At 37.6% G+C, this 22,137-nt stretch overlaps 2 protein-coding genes across 7 annotated transcripts in view; one reads left to right on the top strand and one right to left on the bottom strand.

Annotated features, from left to right (window-relative positions):
• Positions 1-622: 622 nt before the first annotated feature.
• On the bottom strand, positions 623-14,866 carry BBIP1 (BBSome interacting protein 1). 5 transcript variants are annotated; one of them, XM_012771312.3, is made up of 4 exons: positions 14,704-14,865; positions 13,696-13,788; positions 1,789-1,866; positions 623-1,056 (listed from the first exon to the last, which is right to left on the bottom strand). In XM_012771312.3, the coding sequence occupies exons 3-4, from the start codon at positions 1,832-1,834 to the stop codon at positions 896-898; spliced, it is 207 nt and encodes a 68-aa protein (XP_012626766.1). In that variant the 5' UTR covers positions 1,835-1,866; positions 13,696-13,788; positions 14,704-14,865; the 3' UTR covers positions 623-895. The 5 variants fall into 5 exon arrangements, with proteins under 5 accessions (XP_012626766.1, XP_012626758.1, XP_012626773.1 ...); XM_012771304.3 differs by lacking the exon at positions 14,704-14,865 and adding an exon at positions 14,423-14,555; XM_012771319.2 differs by lacking the exon at positions 14,704-14,865 and adding an exon at positions 14,423-14,502 and having other exon boundaries at positions 13,696-13,776.
• SHOC2 (SHOC2 leucine rich repeat scaffold protein) overlaps positions 14,450-22,137 on the top strand; it is an 82,336-nt gene continuing 74,648 nt past the window's right edge. Inside the window, exon 1 of one of the 2 annotated variants that reach the window (XM_012771248.2) lies at positions 14,450-14,576. The gene's annotated coding sequence lies outside the window, so the exon portion shown is untranslated. Of the gene's footprint in view, positions 14,577-15,130; positions 15,225-22,137 lie in introns of those variants that run through there. The other variant, XM_012771238.2, reaches the window with a different exon arrangement.

Genomic DNA, 22,137 nt, shown 5'->3' with positions numbered 1-22,137 from the left:
TTACTCAGCAAAGCCTCAAGGTCTATGCTAACTTAAAGTGCTTATTATTGACTGCAACAAACCAACCAAGAATTATATTCTGAATTAACAAAGATATTCTTAGGAATATACCTATTATAGATTTAGGTACAGTCTTTTAGAATTAAAACTCCAAATTTAATATTCATATTAATATTTACTGATAGGCTCTTTCAAGCCCATATTACTTAGGCTTATATAGATAATTATGGTAACCATTTTTAGGTATTTAGTTTGATATCTAGATGATAAAGGTAGTCATGCAATTTATAAGTCCTTAAAATGAGTTAATTAAAAGCTAAGCTAGATACAGAATAAGTGAAGATTTCTTAAAAATCAAATTTAAGAAACAGTTTTGTCATTACTAGTAGGATCAGTTGGTTAGGCAAGATAGCACTAAACATGACATGGCACACAAAATTGGATAAAAAATTTTGTTTTAAACTGGGTAATGTAAAAAGCCCAATATAAACACTTTATGCAAGATTGGAATGGATTCTTCATATTCAGATTTTTAATAAACATGTAAAGATTCTTTACATATAAAAGCTGCATTTAGTCACTTGAGCCTAAGAATCTTTATCACAAAACTGATAGCAATAGGAATGGTGAATGATAATTTAATTTGCAATTGTAAAAACATGACTTGAGTTAAAAATCCTATAAATTCTGGTTCAAAGTTTAACTCCTTATGTTCAGTTCAAACCAGAGTGTTTAAATAAGCAATGTTTCATCATCCTTGGATATTTTTGTATTATTTATATGAATACTATCAGTTTTATTAACAAATACTACTTTTAGCATACACATAGAGATTTTCTAGTTATTGTTAAATAGTAGATAAGGTATGTTGTTCGCTAAAGTGCTAAGTTATCAATCAGTGGGTTATTTGTTCCTTTTCTGCCATTTCTTGTTGGCGAATTGTATCCTGTGCTGCTTGCTGCATTTTCTCCAGTTTTTCCAGAGTCAGAGATTTTAAGGGTAAAAGTTTGGGTTTACACAGCACCATTGTGGTTACATCTTCCACAGACAATTGCCCTAAGTTTAAAAAGAAATAAGAATTAATTCAAGGGACATAACACAGTTGTTTGGTATTTTGGATGTGCAGCTAGAATGAAGGTGTAAGAACTTATTCATTGTCAATGAAAAACTCTTGTACCTAAACTGAGTTTTGCTTTGGGACCAGAAAGACAGTTACCCCCAAAGCAACATTTCTTAATACCAGGGTGTTCTTGAGGAAGACACGTTTTGAGCTTTCTACCCAAGACTCTAAGCTACCATAAGATGACTTTTTCTGTGAAATGTTTAATTTTAAATAAGATTTGGGAGAATATATACATAGTGCATAAAAATAAAGTATGGTATTAATTTAACCTGAATATTCTAATTACTGAATTAAACCTTCAGCTTTTCTTAATATTGCTTGATTTAGGTTTTACTTTCTCCCCACTTTCAGACCATATTTAGTTATGGTAAATTCCATTATGTTATTTAATTGAAAATTTCATATTGTAATCTGCAATCTTGGGTATAACAGGATTTCTAATTATAAGACAAGATGCTTCATTTGTTGTCCTTCTACTGCAAAAAAGAAGGATCCCTCCTTTACAACCTACTGGTGAAAAAGTATATAGTAAAAGTAGACAGTAAATAAAACACAGAACAAAATAGCTACAGATATTTAGCTGTTAGGCCTGCAGTGTGACACTGCCTATCACTTTGTTGGTCCTTATAACATTCAGTGACCTAAGTATTTGTGATGTACATTACCTTGTTTTGGAAGAACTTCCCGGAACATTGACTTCACTTCTGCCATATCTTAATTACTGGATACAGTTTAAGATTTTCCTTCAATGAGAAATCAACTGTTAATATTGTTCAAGAATAAATCCACAGAAGATATTGCCTGAGACATTTCCATTGTAGTTTAAGAAGTAAAATCAATTCCTATAGAAAGTGAACTACCATGTCTTTGCATAATATTTCCATTAATTTCCTGTGATTCTTTTCATTGAAACAAGGTTGAGATAGTTTATATAAGCATCTAGATATTGTCAACTTTAATTAGTGGAGGTGTTAATTGGAAGGCTGGGTGTTCTAAATTTTTTCCCCTCCTAGTGAAAAAGTGGTAGGGTTTCAGTTTTTTAGTCAAAAACGATTAATATCAGCTAAGGAAAAAGCATTTATGTGCAGCCATTGTGGTTTACTGGTAGCATCTCCCCTAAATGGCAAATGACGTTAAAAAAACAAAACAAGAAAAACACCATTTGAGAGGTGGGATGAGGCAGGTAGTTAGGAAAAGGAGATAGTAGGCAAATGTTTCCTAAAATTCCCCCTTCTCTCAACAGCTAACACTAGCAGTTGGCTTCTACTTTTAATCCCTTTGCCATAACAACAAACAGCATCCTAAGGATCAGTTACTGGCTACACAACTGTAATCTGTAAGGAAGCAATGCAACTGGCCCTTGAAGAACAGAAAAAAGGTATGCATGCTTTCAATTTACTATTTTCCTCTTAATACAAAGATACTATATGCTAGAGGACCAGCATATACCTTCATATGAGTATTTTTTTTTTTTTTTATGAACATCCCAGCATTCATGCCATCTTTGGCCACTGACATTTGCTCCAAGTGTTAAATATCCCAGATAAATGCTATGCTGTATGTTCAAGGTGTTCTGGACTAAGCTGTAGAATAATCCCTTTTACAAACACAGATGCCTCTCCAGACAGTCCCACCCACTTAGTGATTCACCATACTGATGCAATCTTACCATGCATCTTTCACAACATCACCACCACAGAAGAAAGATTTATTATTTATAAAGTGGTAATGCTGGCTTGGTGCCTGCCTTTCCTGCCAACTGCAAATTAATTATAATCAAGTGAAGCTGCTTCTGGTCTTTGTTATTCCCGCTCCACTACTTTTTGACATTCCTAATATAAAAGCTTCCTATTCTCCATCCACCAAGCCTCTTCCCCTTTCTTGTTGAAATTTTTTATTCTGGAATGTCTAAATTCCTGAGAAACCTCTACCTGCTTTCCAGAACTCTATCATCAAACTTAACCCCTATACTGCTAAATCTGGGAGAGAAGATATGAAATAGGGACTGGACCAGGAATAAAGCAACTTGCCACTAAATGGAATGTGAGGTAAATAGAATATGCAATTTCCTTAGAATGCACACCCTATCACATTCTTTCCTTCTCAGGTCTGCTAGTGGTACCTAGTGATCATTGCTGGGTTTTTTTCCAGGTCAGGTTGAAGGCTAGTAACATTGCAGACCCTTGATTATCCTTGAATAGAGCTATCAAAAACAACACCCTAGACATTATAATAAAAATATTCATTATGCCCTTATTTGATGCAAATCTGACATGATATGGCAATGAAAAGGAGGGTAGACGCTACAGATGTTGGTCAATGTGAAGGAAATACATAGCAGCTAAGAATTTTTATGTGTGTCAACAAAGTGCTAAAGTGGTGGGTGAACAAATACTTAAATCTTACCTGTTTTATTGTATAGTAAGCAAGTCCAACTACTCAGAATTCAATCATTAACCTTTGTTTTCTTAGTCTATACTTCTTTTACATCCAAAATCTGGCCTGAGGAAAACAATGAAACTTGGTGCTCTACCAAACCTCAGTTCTCTGTTTGACTAAGCTGCCATTGTTACTGGGCAAGGGTGTGGGGCCAAGGACTGGAAGGGAGTGGGTTGGGCCTGGCATGGGGAAGATCAGTGTCAGTCACTTGATTGGGTGGAATTATCTGTTTTACTAGGGTTGGTTGTTTCTAGGCCCCCTTAGGCATTGGGAGGAGAGAAACAGGAAGGGAAGGGCCAAAGTAAGCAAGGTGGTGGTTGAATGGACAGCACTGGCAGGATTATAGTGTCTTGATAATCAACTGTCCTGGGAGTCCAGAGTAGGAAGAAGTACAATCATGTGTCCCTTAATGATGGGACACATTCTGAGAAATGCATCATTAGGTTATTTTGTTGTGCTATGAACATCACATAGTGTACTTACGCAAACCTAGATGGTATAGCCTACTACGCTATATGGTATAGCATATTATTCCTATGCTACAAACCCATATAGCATGTTACTATACTGAATACTGTAGGCAACTGTAACACAATGGTTAAGTATTTGTGTATGTAAATATACAAACATAGAAAACATATGTGCTAGGACATCAAGATCATTACAATGGCCAAGAGGTCACTAGGTGACAGGAATTTTTTGGCTCCATTATAATCTTATAGGACCATCATTGTGTATGCAGGCTACTGACTGAAATGTTATGCAATGCACGACTATTTTCTTCTCCCATGTGGCTTAATAGCCAAACATGGGTGTTTGACAACATGGTATAATGAATGCACTCTTAAGCAGTTGTAAGAATAATTTCCTATTGGTTACATAGATGTAAATAAAACCAGGGACAGATGGGCCAAAGAAGAAATATAATATCTATGGCTGAAATTCATGTGTTTCATACAATTGCCATGGTCATTTAATTCAATAAATATGTGAGCGCCTACTGTAGGCACTGTTCATCAGTGAACAAAACAGACAAAAACTAAACCTTTGCTCCTCTGGAGTTTACTGTCTAGACCAGGCGTCCTCAATCTACAGCCCATGGGTCACATACTGGCCACCTAGCACATTTATCCGGCCCTCCAGGTGTTTTTTCCGCTGCTGCCTGTCCTGCTTAGCAGCTGACTCATCCCGGGCCCACAGTGCGCACTCTCCAATGGTCTGAGGGACAGTGAACTGGCCCCCTGTTAAAAAAGTTTGAGGACCCCTGGTCTATACTAAAGGAAGAAAAACAAATAGCTAGAAGGTAGTTAAGTGCTAAAGAAAATAAGATTAAGGGAATTTAGGAATGCTGAGGAGAGTGGTATTTCAATTTCAATATGGAAATTATGATGGCCTCATTAAGAAGCTGACACTTGAGCAAAGACTGCTTTTGTGTGTGTGTGAGTGTATGTGATGTGTCTTTTGAAATTGCAAAAAGTCAAAAGCTTGACAGTATCCACAGTTAGGGAAGGTATAGGGAAATCAGCATTCTGTTGTTACAGCTTTTTTAGAGAGGTATAGTTTCTTGTTTATAATCTCTCCCAGAGATAATAGGTTTTTGGATAGTGCATTTCAAAATCATGACATGGTATGCAAACCTCTTGTAGCTATTTGAGCTGAATGTCTAAAATTAATGCAAAAGAACTCAGAGGAAAACCAAACCTTTGTCATGAAATATTTTGCTGTGCTTTTAGGAGTGAGAGTTAAAAGATGGGTAGGAAGGATTACTGCTTTAAAATAAATCATACACATTTGGACAAGTTAAAAATATCTGGGGTTATTTAGTTTGATAACCACACTAAATTATGTGTGTGGGACCAGACTAGATCACTGAAGTACCCTTCTGACCTTTGGTCTTCAAATTTTCTACTTGCATACTCCCAAAGAGATTTTGAAAAACTAGGTATCACTTTATACATTTCTGAATTGACACATACATTTTTTCATAAGTTGAAATAGTTACACAGGATATAATTTCCAGCATACTTAAAAATAACTGTTATATCAGTCTTTTAAAAATATATCCAATAAAATTTAAATATCATAGCAATTTGATAGCTACCATTATCCATTAATTAAAAAATAAAGAGCTTTTTTAAGTCAGAAACATTATATCAACTTTTTTCTCCCCACATCTCTATTTCCATCTCACTCACTTTTATTCTAATCTAACACATTTTCATGCTTGATTTTTTTTTCTTTTTGAGACAGAGTCTCGCTTTGTTGCCTACCTAGGCTAGAGTGAGTGCCATGGCGTCAGCCTAGCTCACAGCAACCTCAAACACCTGGGCTTGAGCAATCCTGCTGCCTCAGCCTCCCGAGTAGCTGAGACTACAGGCATGAGCCACCATGCCCGGCTAATTTTTTCTATATATATTAGTTGGCCAATTAATTTCTATTTATAGTAGAGACGGGGTCTCGCTCTTGCTCAGGCTGGTTTCGAACTCCTGACCTCGAGCAGTCCGCCCGCCTAGGCCTCCCAGAGTGCTAGGATTACAGGCGTGAGCCACCTCGCCTGGCCCATGCTTGATATTTTAACGATCATTCTAACATACTTCTTTCCTACAGAAATGTTTCTAAATTTAAATTAAAACTCTGGATTCAGTTATTACAATTAATATGAAATTGGTCAAAACTAATTACACATTAATAAAATAATTACTAAACAAAAAATAAAGTTATAACGACAGAACTTTGTTTTCTCAATTAGTTTATGTACAAACATGGTTGAAAATTTACTTGTTACAACTCTTTTTCATTTTTACCAATGTAAGCACTGAGATGGGAATGGGAACATTTTTTTCAAACTCTGAACTTAAGTTATATGCTAAAAATCACACTGATCTATCATCAAAAATTAATTTTAAATGATGGACACACCTGTTATTGTTATTCTTAAGCAGATAAAATTTAAGAGCCACTAAGCTAGACTAAAGGAAAGAAGCTAAGGTAGATGCCCGGGCATTTAAACTCTTCTACCTTTTGTATAACTTTTAAGACAGTAAGGGTGTAGAGAGAATGGGTGGAGAATTCTCAAGTGGTCCTGCTTGCCTATATGTTTTTCTTCATTCTGTTTTACTAATAAGCTTCTATAAATCTAATAGTTGTTAGTAGATGTATTTTTTCTGAAAATCTGATTTTATTACAATAATGTAATGATACAATATGGTAAGAATTGTGGACATTCATTGAGCTCTTGTCATGTGCCAGGGACTGATCCGATGGCCTTATAGGAATTATATCTTTAATACACCAACCATCTTCTTTCAAGTACCACACTATACTCTTGACTCTTTACCACCACCCCACCACCCACCATCTTTCCACATCCTTCTTGGGTAATTATATTTACCTCTATAGTTATGCTACTGTACCATTGACTCTCTGGACCTCCAGTCCTTTTTACCTTCCTGTCCGACTTCCACTCTTTGGGTCTATACCTAACTCACAGGTCCTTCCCAACTGTCTCCCCTGTGTTCCCAACTTGAATTAACATCTGTACCATCCACTTAATTATGTTAGCTCATGTCTGCTACCCTTGATCATTTCCTTACCACCGAAAGTGGGTAGGGGGTAGGAATGTGGAGGAGGTTTGAATATCAACTTCTTATACCCTTGAATACTCTTATATCTTCTCCTCTTAATGTCTGTTATCACTGTTTTAGTTCAAACTTTTGTTTTACCTAAACAGTTATAGCTTCCTTCCTTACTGATCTCCTTGCCTCTAGTATCTCTTGTAGTTTTTTTTTTTATTTTGTCTAGAATATATGTTTCCAAAAAATAAGTCATATGTCACATAACCACTTAGACCTATCCAATTAGATCCCTCCAGTTACAGCATATAAAGTCCAAATTCTGAGGCATTGCACTACAGGCTAAGCATGAACTGGCCTCCACCTAATCAGTCCCACCATAGTACCTAATGCAAACTGTACACATACTGTACTCTAGTCATCTCCTCAGACCACTTATTTTTTATGCTTCTCCTTTGAATGTACTGTTCACTTTGTCTAGAACATCCACCCCTTACTACACATCCACTTCTCTTCCTAGTAAATCCTCCTTCATCTTTCTGGGACTAGCTCCAATGTCAATCAAGTTTAGTAATTCTTCAAAGACCACTCACTGTCCCTTATTCTGGGCCAAGTTGTTCATGGTTTTCATTTCTTAAGATACAGTAGGCGTGCTTTTATTAAAGTCCATTGTATTCAATTATAATTATTTATTTACAAGTGTCTCTTTCTCTACCTCACCTCCCCCAGTTTCCTCAAGGAGAAGAACTAGTTCTTACCTACTTTGTCTCCCTCATTTAGCTGTGGCTGGTACTATTTTTGTTTGTTTTGTTTTATTTCAAAATGTTACAGGGGTACAAACATTTAGGTTACATATATTGCCTTTGTGCTGCCCAATTCAGAGCCACAAGCGTGCCTATCCCAAACAGTGTGCACCATACCCATTAGGTGTGCATTTACCCATCTATCTGATGTTTACACATTAAATGAGGTACAGGGTTGTACTCTGGTGCTAACTAGCTAACTAGTTGTACTCGATTTCAAGTTTATACTTTAAATGGGGTACTGGGTTGTACTTTGGTGAGTTATATTCTATTTCAAGTTTATACTTTAAATGGAGTACAGGGTTGTATTCTGGCCATATTGCTAACTAGCTGTGTGACTTTGAATACATTTCTTAACGAATCAGAGGTTTGGTTTTCTTATTAAAAAACATGTTTATTATCTATCTGGGTTGTACATTTCAAATAAAAGTGGATGCTTAGAAATACAGTATGACATTTATTATTCCGGGTCTAATTTTCATATTGCTATAACAAAGGACTTGCTCAGGATTACCATTAAAGTACCTTCCAACTCTAAAAATCTTTGAATCCTCATAAACACCATGGTACTTATAAGACAGTATGATCTATTTAAAGGTGTTTTTCTTTAAAAACTTGCTCTATTTATTTACTTTTAAAGCAGCATGTGCTGCCAAATTGTATTCTTAAATATTTTTAAAAATATGATAATAAAGCAAACTGATTTCATAAGGTTGAGAAAATGTGAACAAACTTTTTAAAGGTCAGCAAAGAGTAAAAATCCTTAAAATTGTAATCAAGGGAATAGAGGCTTGTTGTACCTAAGAATCTATCTTGAATTTTTGATGACAAGTGACTTGTTGCCTAACCTAAGTGGTAAATGCAGCTGACATATGGCAGAAAGTAAACATCTCTAAAGCATTTTGAGATTCTCAACCAAAATGCCAATCATGCTTTCATGTAAGAAACACACAGGTCATAAACTGGTGGCTCTTGGTCCTATGCAGTTAAAAGTTTTGTTGATTTCCTAGATATTTAAAAAGTATTTGAGCCAATGTTTAAAAATCAAATTTCACATAAAATCCTAATTTTAGCTTCACTTGACATAACTGGCAGCACGAAGCCTGCATTCCTACAGGGCAAAATGTGGCTAGGACTGGGAGTAACGCTTCATTTAGGTAAGCATGTGCTCTGAATTCCCCAGCCTTTAGTACTGCCTATTGTTTCCCCTTATCTTACTTGACCAACCACTACAGGCATTTGACTTTATAACCAAACTGTCTAATTTTATCATTAATGGGTGTTGAGAAGCAAATAAACAATCTCTGGGAGATGAAGGAGAAACCAGAAGCAATTATAGTAAAGAACAGTAAAGGGTACTTTATGTAAAGGATATTTTTCTTTTGTGAATATTTATTAAATGAGCTCCTTTAAAGTAAATTCAATCTGCCTAGTGCAGGTTGTGAGTGGGGGTGGTGGGAATGACAGGAATAATGGCAAAATTTTTTATCTTTTGTCTTATCCAAGACTTGTGGTTGACTCATAGATGAATTTTCAAAGCACGGTAGATTTCTAAATGTAAACTAATATAAGAAGAAGGTGAAAAGGGGAGCCCAGAATGAGTTTTTCAGCAGACACAAAGTAGTAATGCTCACTCTAACTCAAGCAACTGCCCACATGCTAGCAGAGCATTTAATTTGGATTGATAACGTTCATTTGGAGATGCCAAGTAACATCATATGTCATAGTTGGAGACTATAGTAGATTCTATTCTGTTTTGCTATCTGGCATCTGCTGGTAGAAAAATGTTGCAACATGTTCAATTTGGCTAATTAATTCAGACTCATGTGAATAAAATGTGCGTTGTCTAGCTTTTGAAATGTGCCGAGGCCTAAGACAGGGAATGTTCTCGGATGATGCCATTGGTTCTGGTATACTCCAGTAGCAGACACTACTATTAAGTTAGTAATGATACATCCTACTTATGCAAAATGTCTTTTCCTAATTACCTTTCCTATTTCAAAATTCAGTACTAGACAGTGGTTCTAAAAATGTTAGCTCTATTAAGCTATGTTAGCTATTAAGCTTTAAAAAAGTATTTGTTCAGCACCTGATATACTTAGTTATTTCAACCTTATGAAAAGAAAGAAAAATAAAAAATTGTTTGATACTTTATACAGTATTTCTCAAAGCCAGATCCTCAAATCATCTGCATCAAAATCCCCTAGACTATTTAAAATCCAAATTTTTCTGGAGCCCTCCAGAAATCAGAATCACTGAATCAGAATATCTGACTTTTAAGTTCCCACATTAAACTTGGAGAACTACTATCTTAGATTCATTCTTTCATTCACTAAATATTTAATTTTTTTTTTTTTCTGAGATAAGGTCTCACTCTGTTGCCTGGGCTAGAGTGCAGTGGCATCATAATAGGTCACTGCAACCTCAAACTCCTGGACTCAAGCAATTTTTCTGGCTCAGCTTCTGGAATAGCTGAGAATGCAGGTGTGCACCACCATGCTGGCTATCACTCACTAAATATTTAATGCAAATTTGTGCCCAAATAGGACTGCTTTAGAAGTTATTAATAACTATCATATACTGACAACATTTCATGTGCAATACACCAAGCAAAAGCACTTTAGGCCAGGTGCGGTGGCTCATTCCTATAATCCTAGCACTTTGGGAGGCTGAGGCCAGAGGATTACTTGAGGCCAGGGGTTTGAGACCAGTATGAGCTAGACTGAGATCCCGTCTCCACAAAAAATAGAAAAATTAGCTAGGCATGGTGGTTCACACCTATAGTCCCAGCTACCTGGGAGGCTGAGGCAAGAGGATCACTTGAGCTCAGGAGGTTGAGGTTGCTGTGAGCTATGATGAGGCCACTGCACTCTAGCCCGGGTGACAGAGTGAAACCCTGTCTTAAAAACAAAAACAATAAAAAAAAACAAAAGCGCTTTACATATATTTGAATTAATTCTGTTCAACAATCCTCAGAGGATTAAAGGCTCCATTTAATAGATAATAAAGAGAATGAGTAGACTGTCCAAGGTCATCCAGCCAGTGGATGGTCCTGTTCCTGAAATCCAGGTCTGATTCTAAAACCTGTGATCTTAACTAGAATATTATTTTGCCTTACTTGAATCAGGAGTCAACTTAAAATTGTTTCATAGTCCCACATCAGCAAATATTTACACAAAGGAATTAACTGATGGAGTATATTATTTAACTTTTAGTATGTTTAGTTAAAAACATTCTATACCAATCTAAGAGATTCTGCCCTCTGAGAGCATTTTTTTCTGCTCTCTTAAGTGCATTTTCTTCCTTTCACTTATCTTTCGTGATCAAATATTAAGTCTAGGTGAGTGTATAGGAGGTGGACTCTGGCTACCCTGCCTGAGCTGTGAGCCAAAGCTTAAGTCTGCTTACAATACTGAGCAAAAGCTCTGAAAATGATTAACACCCAACTTCAACAGAAGGTAGTTTTCTTTAATGGGACATGGCAACCATTGGAGCAGGAGTCCACTGCACCCAGTCAAAGCCAGCACAAACCAGTTACTGCCAAGATGAAGGCCAAAGTTGACAGTTCATAGACCTTTTGCTTCATTTTAATGCTAAAAATCACACTCAAGGGTGGAGATTTAACATGCTAATGAGATGTGATATATGAAGAAGCATGATCATGGGATGGGCAGCTGCCAACAAAACTCCAACTCTACATGTTATGATTTCAATGCTAGTGTCAAACTTTCTCTTTAAAAAGTTCCCTGGCACTTTGTTCAAAGAGCCAGTCTGGTTGCTTCTTAACCAGCACTGTCTCACTTTTGTTGGAGCAAAAGCCTACACCCTCTGTCCTCCCACCCCACAAAACCTTGCCTATATAAGTTCCTTTTTCGGTTTTGTGCCAATTCTATTGATTTGGGGACCAAGAACCATGAGGTCAGTAATGTAGGCTAAGAGGAGTACATGAGTTTGGCAGTCTTGAGAGTTTTCCTTTCATGATTACAAAGTAAATTCCATACACACTTCTTTATCCATATTCTTAATGTACTAAGTGGTAAGTATCATCTTGATTTTGCAATTTTTAATAGGCTCTGCTTAATGCTACCAAAAAGCTATCACAAAAACACTAGGACCAATTAGGACTTGTAAGAGAATTTCAGGGAGAAAAATAACAATTGCCTAAATTGGAATTCGGCCAGATGGCCAACAGTTGCCTAGGCATCTGCTTTGATAACATCAAGATTCATCTGTATTTGAACTGCAGGGCCCACACATCTTTCAACAACAGTCTGCAAGGTGCCAGGAGTTGAAACTCATGAAACTATGCTGACATCAGTACACTTTGCTACAGATTACATTGCATCAGCTCTAAGAACAGGCAAAGTAGCCGCAACACTTTATTAAAGGTAGGCAGTCTATGCTGCCAGTCCAGGGCACTAACACATATTCTATACACACAAGAGGATTAAATGCTAAACTCTTCTTTGTAGGACACCATAGAGGGGTGAGAATGCTGAAAGTGGGATGGATTTAACTAGCAACTCAAGGCAAAGGTACATGTAGTTGTATTTGAAAAGGCTTAGTCGTGAATGGGAAAGTATGAATACTGTGAAGTATTCTTGCAAAAATGTTAAAAGTTAATCTGATCAAGCCTCTAGACTAACTTATGGTTTACAATAAACAACAAAAAAGGGGCCCCCATTTTCCAAAAAGACTCCTAGCTTGAACTCTTCAAAAATGCCAATGTCATAGGGGGAAAAAAGAAGATGGGGGAACTGTTCTAGATTAAGGCTGAAAAGTTATAATACTCAAATACAATACATAAACCTTGACATAAACCTTGGATCCTAATTTTGGGGGGAAGAGGGGTCGAGGAGAGGTATAAGAGATATTCTTGAGTCAGGAAAATTTGCACATGGACTAGATTTCAAATATTTCAGAATTATTAATTTTCTTGGCTGTAATAATATGTTTTGTAGGAGAACTTAAAATTCTTAGGAAATTCATATCGGAAATCTTAGGGGTGTCTGACTAACAGTATGTGTCTGCAACTTTTTTCCAAATGGTTCAATGACAATGAAAAGGTACATGAGGAAAGATGAAATAAATATGGCAAAATGTTCAAAATGTTAACAACTGTTGGATACAGGTGAAGGGTATATGAATGTTCATTATATTCTTTCAGGTTTTTAATGTATGAACAATTTTATAGTAAAACATTTGGGGGAAAAAATGTTAGAAAGACTTAAGAGGGGAAACCTAAGAAAAGATTGAGTAGCAGGGACTATGCTGAATTTCTGATAAACTGAAGGTCCATAACATTTGGCTGGCAGTGTCTTGGGCATCCAAGAGACATCCAATATATTCAATCTTTCAATAAGTATTTACCAATAATAATATCGTGTAGAGTGAAATAATAGCAAATGACTCTGAAACAAAGCATTCTATTTAGGTGTAAATATGGTAGTACAGCTAAAAACACAAGCAGCTGTCATACAAACTAGTGATTGTCATATAAGAGGTACTAAAAGAGCTAAACTCTTAGGAAATTACTTCTTGCTGGGGAGAATCTGGAAATACAGCTCCAAGGATAACAGAATCATAGATACAGAATCACAAAATGTTGGTGCTACAACAGACTTCAGTGATTAATCCCCGAAGAGTAGTTCATTTTGGCTGGAGCATGAGTACTAGGGAAGTAGATAGAACTTAAGTAAAGAAGGTAGGCTTGCACCCTTCTTGTTAACTGGCTGGGTATAAACGATATTTAATTTACCTGAAAGTTCTGATGTTTTTCCTACAGGTTTAGGCATCCAACCGGGTATTACCAAGGTGACTGAGAGTTCTTGACTCAAGCCTACAGAAAGAACTATAAGATAATGTGTGATAACCTTGTAAAGAGCCATGTAAAAGTAATATGGTATTTTTACAAATATTCACAAGTTGTTTACTAAACCGTAGACACTCAGGATTAGGACAGTATACCCCCAAACCAGAACTGCAGTCAAAGCTTACAAAGACTCAAGAAAGGAGATAAAAGGAAAGGGGAGAAAAATCAGAATAAGAAAACAAGTGGAGGGGAAATAAGACTTAGAGGTCTTGCCGCAGTGGTAAGGGATTATCTTTTTCGTTTATAGCTGAAGGTGGGAAATTATTTCCTCAAGCTCCCTAATTCTCCATCCTCCAAAGGTCAGGGAGTGAAAGTACTTAATAGGAACTTGCAGAGGCATTGTCAGGAGCTCCATTTTGCTGGAACTAGGGGCTCCGCCCGGAGGTCCGCGCCCATTCCCAGCTCGGGCCCTCCCGGTTGGCCCCGGCGGGGCTAGGGCGGCTAGTCGAGCGGCCTCGCCCCACCGGGAGCCTCAGAGGGGCGGGCCGCAGCCTGGCCAGCCCGGAAAGAAAACCTTCTCCCAGCGGAAGCGGCCCAACTCGCTCAGCGCTCCGTCCTCTAGGGATCATCCGGCCCAGGCCTGCCCTACGGCTGGGGGCCGAGGGACACTCACCTCAATTTGCAACTCCGGTCAAGAATGGGCACCCCCTGGGGCGCGGGCGGCGGAGGCTATTCCCACTCGTCAGCCGTGACCCCATTCGGAAGTGCCAAATGCAACTTCCGGGCAGGAGAGGGATTTTCGGAGCCCTAAACTGTTGTCCTCCTAGGTAAGTGACCAGACGTCTCAGCAAAATAAGGGTCAGGAAGCCGAACCAGTAATCTAGAGTATGAGTTAATTTACTAATTGGCCATGGGATGTCTGGTCACCTATGGTACCTCTTTGGGACTACTTACAGAAGCATCCCTTCTGAGACGTTGCCCGGGGTAACAGTGAGATTGGGCGAAGGAAAAACCTACGTCACTCTGGAAACAGGAAGCCAGGAAACTCCTTGCCATTTTCAGTTATGGCTGCCTTAACTTCAACAGTAACTTCCGACTGGGAGTTGTCGCTCTACCCTGCCAGAAGCCTACTCTGTGGCCCGGCTAGCCAGCGGCGCCCAGTGGGCGGGAGACGGCGTAGAGGAGCGGAGGAAAGGATAAGGGCGGAGAGAGGGAAGCTGGCGCCAGTGTCTCGCTCTGATTGGCCAGCTTCGCTAGCTCTGTCTCCGCCTATTTTTCCTTCCCCGGCGAGTGACGGGCCCACGCCGGAGGGGTGGGGCGGGGCGTCGGAGCGAGAGTGTGTGGAGGGGCGGGCAGGGCGGGGCGGGGCGAGTGGGGGAGGGGCGGGCGGGGGGCGGCGGTTGGGCAGCGTCGCTTCTTAGGAGGAGGAGGAAGGAGGGCGAGCGAGGAGGATGGCGGAGTCGGGGCTCCTGACGGTAACCACGGGCCGATGAGGCGGAGGGTGTCTGTTGGCCGGTGCTTCCTGCCTGCCTTCCTGTCCGTCGGGCAGTCGAGCTGGCTGTCGGCAGGGGGAGGCCCCGCGCGCCCTGACAGGCGCGAGTCGGCGGGGCCGGGGCGAGGCCCGAGGGGCCGGGGCCCTGGGAGGCGCCGCGGCCGCCGCTTTCCTGGGTGCTGTCGCGGGAGTGCCGGGCCCTCGGAGCCGGCTCGCCTGGGGGCCCGCCGCCGGGCGCCGGGAGGCAGTCGGCCGGCTCTGACAGCGTCCGGGTGGGCCTGCGGCGGCGGCGGCGGCCGGGACAGCGCCTGGGCGAGGGCGAGCCGGCGCGAGGGCGCGGGCTGGGGACGCCCGGCGGACCGTCCTGCCTCGCTCGGCTCCCGGGGCGGCGGGCCCAGGCTGCGGGCGCCCGGGGTCGAGTAAACGGTCGGCGAGGGCCCAGGGGCAGAGGTGGTGGTACAGGGTGGGGTCTTTCCTCGCCCCCGCCCCGAAGCCCGCCGCGCTCTCCCGTCCTCTCCCTAAAGACCTTCGGTGAGGAGTGGTGAATCGGCTTTGGGTGTGTTGCTTGGTAAAGCGAGTTGCAGGCTTTCGAGACCGCCTTGTCGAACATGCCTAATGGCAACCTCTCTCCGTGATAGCATACCTTTGAGGGCTAGAGGAAAAGTATTCTAACTCTCCCCCGCCAAGCTCGAAACGCAAGAGGCTTCGGGGCAAAACGGGATTTTCCCCCACAGCCCCTTAGCATCCATTGTTTTGTACCATCCCCCTCCTCCCCGTGCCTAGGTAGAAGAATAATGACTCCAAAGCATTAATTTGCTTTTCTTTCTCTTCTTTCTTTCCTTTCCTTTTCTTTCATCAGCAGAGGGTTTGAATTATTGTGGAACTATGGATTTACAAACAGGTGGAATGAATACCGTTTGGGGGAGTTGCAAAGAAGATGCTTTGTGTGTGTGTGTGTTTAAGCTTTCAGCCCTTACAGTTGGCGATTTGATTTTCTTGTCTATCTGTTGCTTTGTAACATAATGGGGGTGATGAGAATAAAAGAGGAAGCACTGTTTTGCAACCTACCCAGAGAAACATTTTCGAAGTCTCTGGGGATGCTGAAGCAAAATTAGTTTGCAGATGTGGGCTGTATAGTATTTGCCTCCAGCGGGATAGCTAACTGCCTCTAGGTTTACACCTGTGTAATTTTTGTATTCTCTTCATAGATGTCAGGAGCATCTAGCATCTACTCAAAGATTACTGTATCAAAAACTTATTTTTTGTTAGGTTTTTCAGAATCCCACCTTAGGCTTGTGTAACCAAGTGTTTTTGTATCTAAATTGTAGCATCAATATTGAAAGTAAGTTGTTTTAAAGACCTCGGTTTATTAGTGTGCTAATCTCTACCTTCACCCCTCCATGTGATGCCCTTGTCCTTGTAACTGTTTGTTACTATGTTTTTGAAGAGACTTAGCTATTGTATATAATTTGTAACATTGAGTAAGCTTATATTTATAGTTTGAATTTATCAAATGCTGATGTTTTTCTATGTGACAGTGACAAGAATTTTTAGAAGTATGTAAATGACCATTCTCCACATATGGAACTTAAGATGGAATATGATAAGTCTTTTATCCTTATTTGGACATAAAATACACTGTAAAATTTTATATAATTATGAATATGCATTTGAAAAATAGATCTCAGACAAAAACAAAGGCTTTGTCTAAGGTTTGTAACTTTCAGATGGCTTAAATGTCATGTAAAGCTAACATATAAAAAACTACATTTGAAATCTTGATTTCAGGTTATTTATATGGCCTGTCTCTAAGGGTACTATGTTTTCCCAAGGTGCTTGATCAGTTTTTGAGGAAACAACTACATTTATTTCAAGTTGGCATTTGTTTTCTGATCTCTCCTTATTGTAATTTTCAAGTTTTTAAATTTTTCTCTTGTTATAAATTGTTATGGATTAAAGAGTAATGTTAAGATATACATCTTAACATAAGATGTATATGTAACATAACATATAACATAAGATGTATATGTAATATAACATATACATTTTATATCTTAAACTTAAGATATAAGTTAATAGCTTGCAGCGGGATTAATTTTTAGGTTTTTAACTACTGAATACTACCATATTCAGAAAGTTGTCAGAGCTGGATTTTTTTGGGGAATTGTTGCAAGTATCATACATGAACTTGTGAACTACAAGCGGGTCAGAAATTTGAAACATTTCATGTTTAAATAGGAACATAAAAATTATAAATTCCTTGGTTAAACTTGCTGGGATTATGCTTTTAAAATATTACTGTTTCTTTTGTCACTTGGGACAGGGCAGAATGGGTTTTTTCCTCCCACATGAGAGAGGCATAGAGTAGAATTTAATATGGAATACTCCCAAAGATGGCTTCTGGATAGCCACTGGTATATTTTTACCTTGGCTTACCCATGTGGCTTGTGGGAGAAGGGCGAATAAAATTAGGATTCCTTATTATACAGGTAGTTAAGTTACAATCGTATTTGTTTTGAAAATATGCTAGATTATCAATATTATTGTATAATTTAATGTTTCTAGAAGACTTGTATTCATTAAATAAGTAAATTTTAGATTTTTTTGTAAGAAGATATTTAAATATGAAAATAATCTGTTTTTGAGTAAAAATATACTCCAAACTATGTGTAGATATAAGGATTTATATTTTTGAAGACTGCAAATTAAATGAAAGAATATCTTTAGAATTCAGTTTACTATGTCATTCATATATCCTATGAAAAAGCATAAAATTTATGCTTAAAACAAGATAAAACCCAAAACTAAAAAAAAAAAGTTAACTGTCATATCCTTCATTGAGTTCTGAGGTTTATAACTTGACTTGAAAGAATTCTTGAACTTGTTTATTAAATACAAATTAAGGGACTTTAGATATAAAATGACATTTCCTAATAAGAATAGTAGAGAATTGGTAAATTTTCTTAATAGGTGAATTAGAAAGAAATTGTCTGTAATTTAACAGTAGAGTGATACATTTTAAGTACTCTTATGTGATGCTTGAGAAATGAATACTGCAAATATTAAGTTGGTTATATTTTTGCTTATTGGTAGACTTTATTTTATGCATTATATGTTAAACACGAGACATAATTTAAGGCTAAATCTTTCATAGACTAAATTATGGACACATAGCATCTATTATCCTTGTATTCCCTGTTTTAACTGCTTAGTCTGTCTTCTGAATTGTTTCATTTACTTGTTACACTGCATCAAAGTTCTGCCCTGTAGATCTTTTTTGAAATATTTTCTCTGTTGATATAGTAGTTAAATTTTTATTTTTCTACCTTCCTGTCCAAAACTGACTTTTAAATTTCTGAAAAATTTCTAAATTACAAGTGACCTGTGATATGCTTGAATGTGATATAGAGTGTTCTGAAAAGTGCTTGTTGAGCAGTACAGGTTGAAAGGAACATGGCATAAGTCTGAGAAACTGTTTTACATTCTAAAATATGTAGTTGTATTATTTTAAGATAAACTAATGTTCATTATGATTTTGTTTGGTGCTTACCCCCCAGTTCCTAAATTATAGTACAGCATCTTTAATTCAGCAAACAAAGTTCAAACACATAAAAGCATACTCTCTGATTACCAAAAGACCCTTAAGCTTTTGCAATGTTGGTAACATATGTGCTTCTTGAGAAAGTAATACAGTTTCCATTATCAACATTTAAAAGAAAACTAATTAGATTTCACACTACATATCTTATTCCAACTTCTGTAAAGATCAGAACTGATTGCAAAAAGTAGTACATGCTGCAAAAGGTAAGGATTCTTTTATGGGAAAGAATGAACATATTGCTTGTAGCTAAACCATTACAGGAGACCTTAAAAGAGGGTATAATATTGATCTCTTTGTGAAATAAACCTGAAAGATGTTTATAAATTATTTTGGCATGTCTATCTTCTGTTTATAGAACTGTGAAGATGTCCAATGTTGAAATACTTTGCCCTCAATTACTATTTAAAAATCATACAATTTTCATTAAGTAATTTCATGGCTGCCAAAGATAAATCTTTTTTTCTTGTTTTTCTAATGTCTTGGAGGTAAAGTGGAAAACCCCTGTTGTGACACACAGCTTCTAGTACTTGGACTTAATTTTATTAGTTAACTTTGTTTTTTCTCAATTTCCAGTTTAGTGTTGTATAATACTTCTTCCTGTTTTCAAGACTTTCTTAGTCTTGCAAGAAGTCTTTAACTTTTCAATTTTGTTCTATAAGTATTTCTTAACTAAAGTTTTATATTCACTAATATCAGAAAACTTCTACTGAATGGTGTCTGTGTTCCAAGCTCTGAGGATACAGTGATAAATATGCTATGTTTCCTACTTTCAATAAGTTTAGAGTTTGTTACATGAACTGGACAATTCAATAGTTCATTGTTAAACGATGTGACAAGTGCTTTAACAGGAGTGTACATTGACACACTCAGATGAGTTAAGACTCAGACTGGCAATGCTTACTGGAGGATAGGACCTGAACTAACTCTTGAGTAATAAGTAGGCTAGGTGGAAGGTAGAAAAAGCACAAATTTTAGATATGTTAAGGTCCATTTGGAGAATTTCAGGGGAATAACAGTTTGGATTCCTATAATAATGTTAGGTCATACAGTAGACTTTTCATTAAAGCTTATATTTTTAGAGAGTATTTCTTGTGTTCCTAATTTAATTTGAGCCTTGAACTATAGACCCTTATTGTTGAGGGGATGCTCCAAATTATTATTTAAAACTTTTACCTAAGTGAATTTTTCATTAATATTTTAATTAAATATAAGGAGAACACATCAGCCTAATGTGGGGAATAATTCCCAGGTTTAGAACTTGGATAATTATAATATGTTGTAAAATCATATTTAAATATCTTTTTCACAAATCATTTATGCTTCATGTTAAAAGTAATATATATGAACTTTCTTATAACTCATGGGAAGTTTTTATTATATAATCATTTAAAATTTACTCTTCTGAGTATGTGTATATATTTTTTTCTTATTCGATAGTGCCACTCTTCTTTAAGTAAGTCAGACTGTATTATCAGTAATTACCAACAGTTAAATCCTTGAAGGATTTGTATGGTTTTATGATTTAAAAGTTCTCTGAACATGAGGATTGGGTAATTTTTCATAAGTATGGTTGAATAATTTCTTCAAGGGTATGGTGAGGCCCATTTTGACATCCCAAACTCCATTTCCCCCAAAGTGCCATAGTTTTCCTTTTTAAAACATTCTCTCACATTCCATCTTTTTGTTTTGCTCCTTCTTCTTATTGTTTTTTAATAGAAATTTGAGAAATTTCTTTTTATAATTTTCATACTTTGGAAATTACTTTAAAGATATTATAACACTTCATTTATCTCAGAGTTATTTATTAGGAAACTGAAACTTTCTGGTGTCATCTACATGGATACTACCCCATGCACTTTTTACCTGGCTGAACTCTTATCACCTTTTAGGCCTCCATTTTATTTCCCATCCTTTGGGAGACCTTCTTTGGTCTCTAGTTAGGTTCTCCTGTTTTAAGTTCCCTTAGCACCTGTATTTCCTCTTTTATAGCACTCATCATTTTATGATATGTTTGATGTCTCTCTTTTTTGCTAAATTGTAAGCCTCAATTTGAACATTGACTATGTCTGTTTTATTTACTATTTCTCCAGTATATAATGTCTAGACCTTGTAGGATCCAAGTAGAAAATAGTTTTAAATTCATAGTCTAGAGCAGGGGTCCTCAAACTCTTTAAACAGGGGCCAGTTCACTGTCCCTCAGACTGTTGGAGAGTGCGCACTGTGGGCCCTGGACTAATCAGCTGCTAAGCAGGACAGGCAGTGGCAGCAAAAACACAGGGAAGGCTGGATAAATGTGCTAGGCGGCTTGCTTGTAGCTCGCAGGCAGTAGTTTGAGAACGTCTAGAGCCTCAAAGCAACTGAATAGGCCAGTAAAAAGGGCAAAGAGATGGCATAATGTTCTGTCCTTAGAGCCCCTCCAGCCTTAATTCAGGCATTTTTATTGTCACATAATGTACATTTTTAAAAAGTTTGGTAACCATTAATAAAAAGTACTGGAATTATTCCTAAGAGAGTTGAAAACAAGAGCAGAGGAAAACGCTTAAAAAGCAGATGCAAGACATTTTAAAAAAAGTTTATAGCAACTTAATGCTGTGATAAACATACATAGAATCTTTCATGACACCTTTTGTTTTATACCTAAATAGTATGGCAATAATGATGATCTAGGATCATGAAGAAAAGGTTAGTTGATGTTAGTAAATTTTGTTACAGATAACACAAGACTGTGTATTTCAGAAAAAAATCTCATCCAAAATAAAACAATTTAAAAATGTTAATGTGTTAAGCTTTTCTCACTGGAAAGCTTTGCTTAATGAGGTGGAACATAGTAAGTACCAGTATTTATTGAACAAAAATAAATTGAACAAATACTTATCTGGAAGTACTGAATCAGTGCAGTATAATATTACTACCTTGTAATTTGCAGAGGTAGATTTTATATTAATACTTGCCATGTGTTTCTTTGTTTACTTAGCTATGACATAGGTAAAATTGAGTAACTGAACATGTTTTTCTTGATCAATTTGAATGAAAACATAACCTGTTGCAATGATGTGACAAAGTGACATAAATATTTCTGCACCTTTTATTCTGTTAAAGAGAAAAAGCTTTATTCTCTTGGCATTGCATGGTCACCTGGACTGGGAAAATTAGATTGGAAGTCATAATTACTTATTTACTAAAAGTATGTGGTGTCTAACAGATTTGGTGACCTGAAATAGATTATATTTAATTTAGTTTTGGTTTGCATATATCTGGGATATATAATTCAAAATTTCACTGGAGATCTTTAGTT

Source organism: Microcebus murinus, chromosome 14, assembly GCF_040939455.1.
Source record: "Microcebus murinus isolate Inina chromosome 14, M.murinus_Inina_mat1.0, whole genome shotgun sequence".
Lineage (NCBI taxonomy): Eukaryota > Metazoa > Chordata > Mammalia > Primates > Cheirogaleidae > Microcebus > Microcebus murinus.
Note: the sequence above shows the minus strand (reverse complement) of the source record. Positions and strands in the feature narration are given on the sequence as shown.

Bases quoted from the DNA above. Each gene is read 5' to 3' on its own strand.
- BBIP1 (XM_076009796.1), bottom strand. From the start codon at position 1,834: ATGGCAGAAGTGAAGTCAATGTTCCGGGAAGTTCTTCCAAAACAAG. The intron at 1,057-1,788 runs GTAATGTACATC...TTTTAAACTTAG, and splicing joins GGAAGTTCTTCCAAAACAAG to GGCAATTGTCTGTGGAAGAT.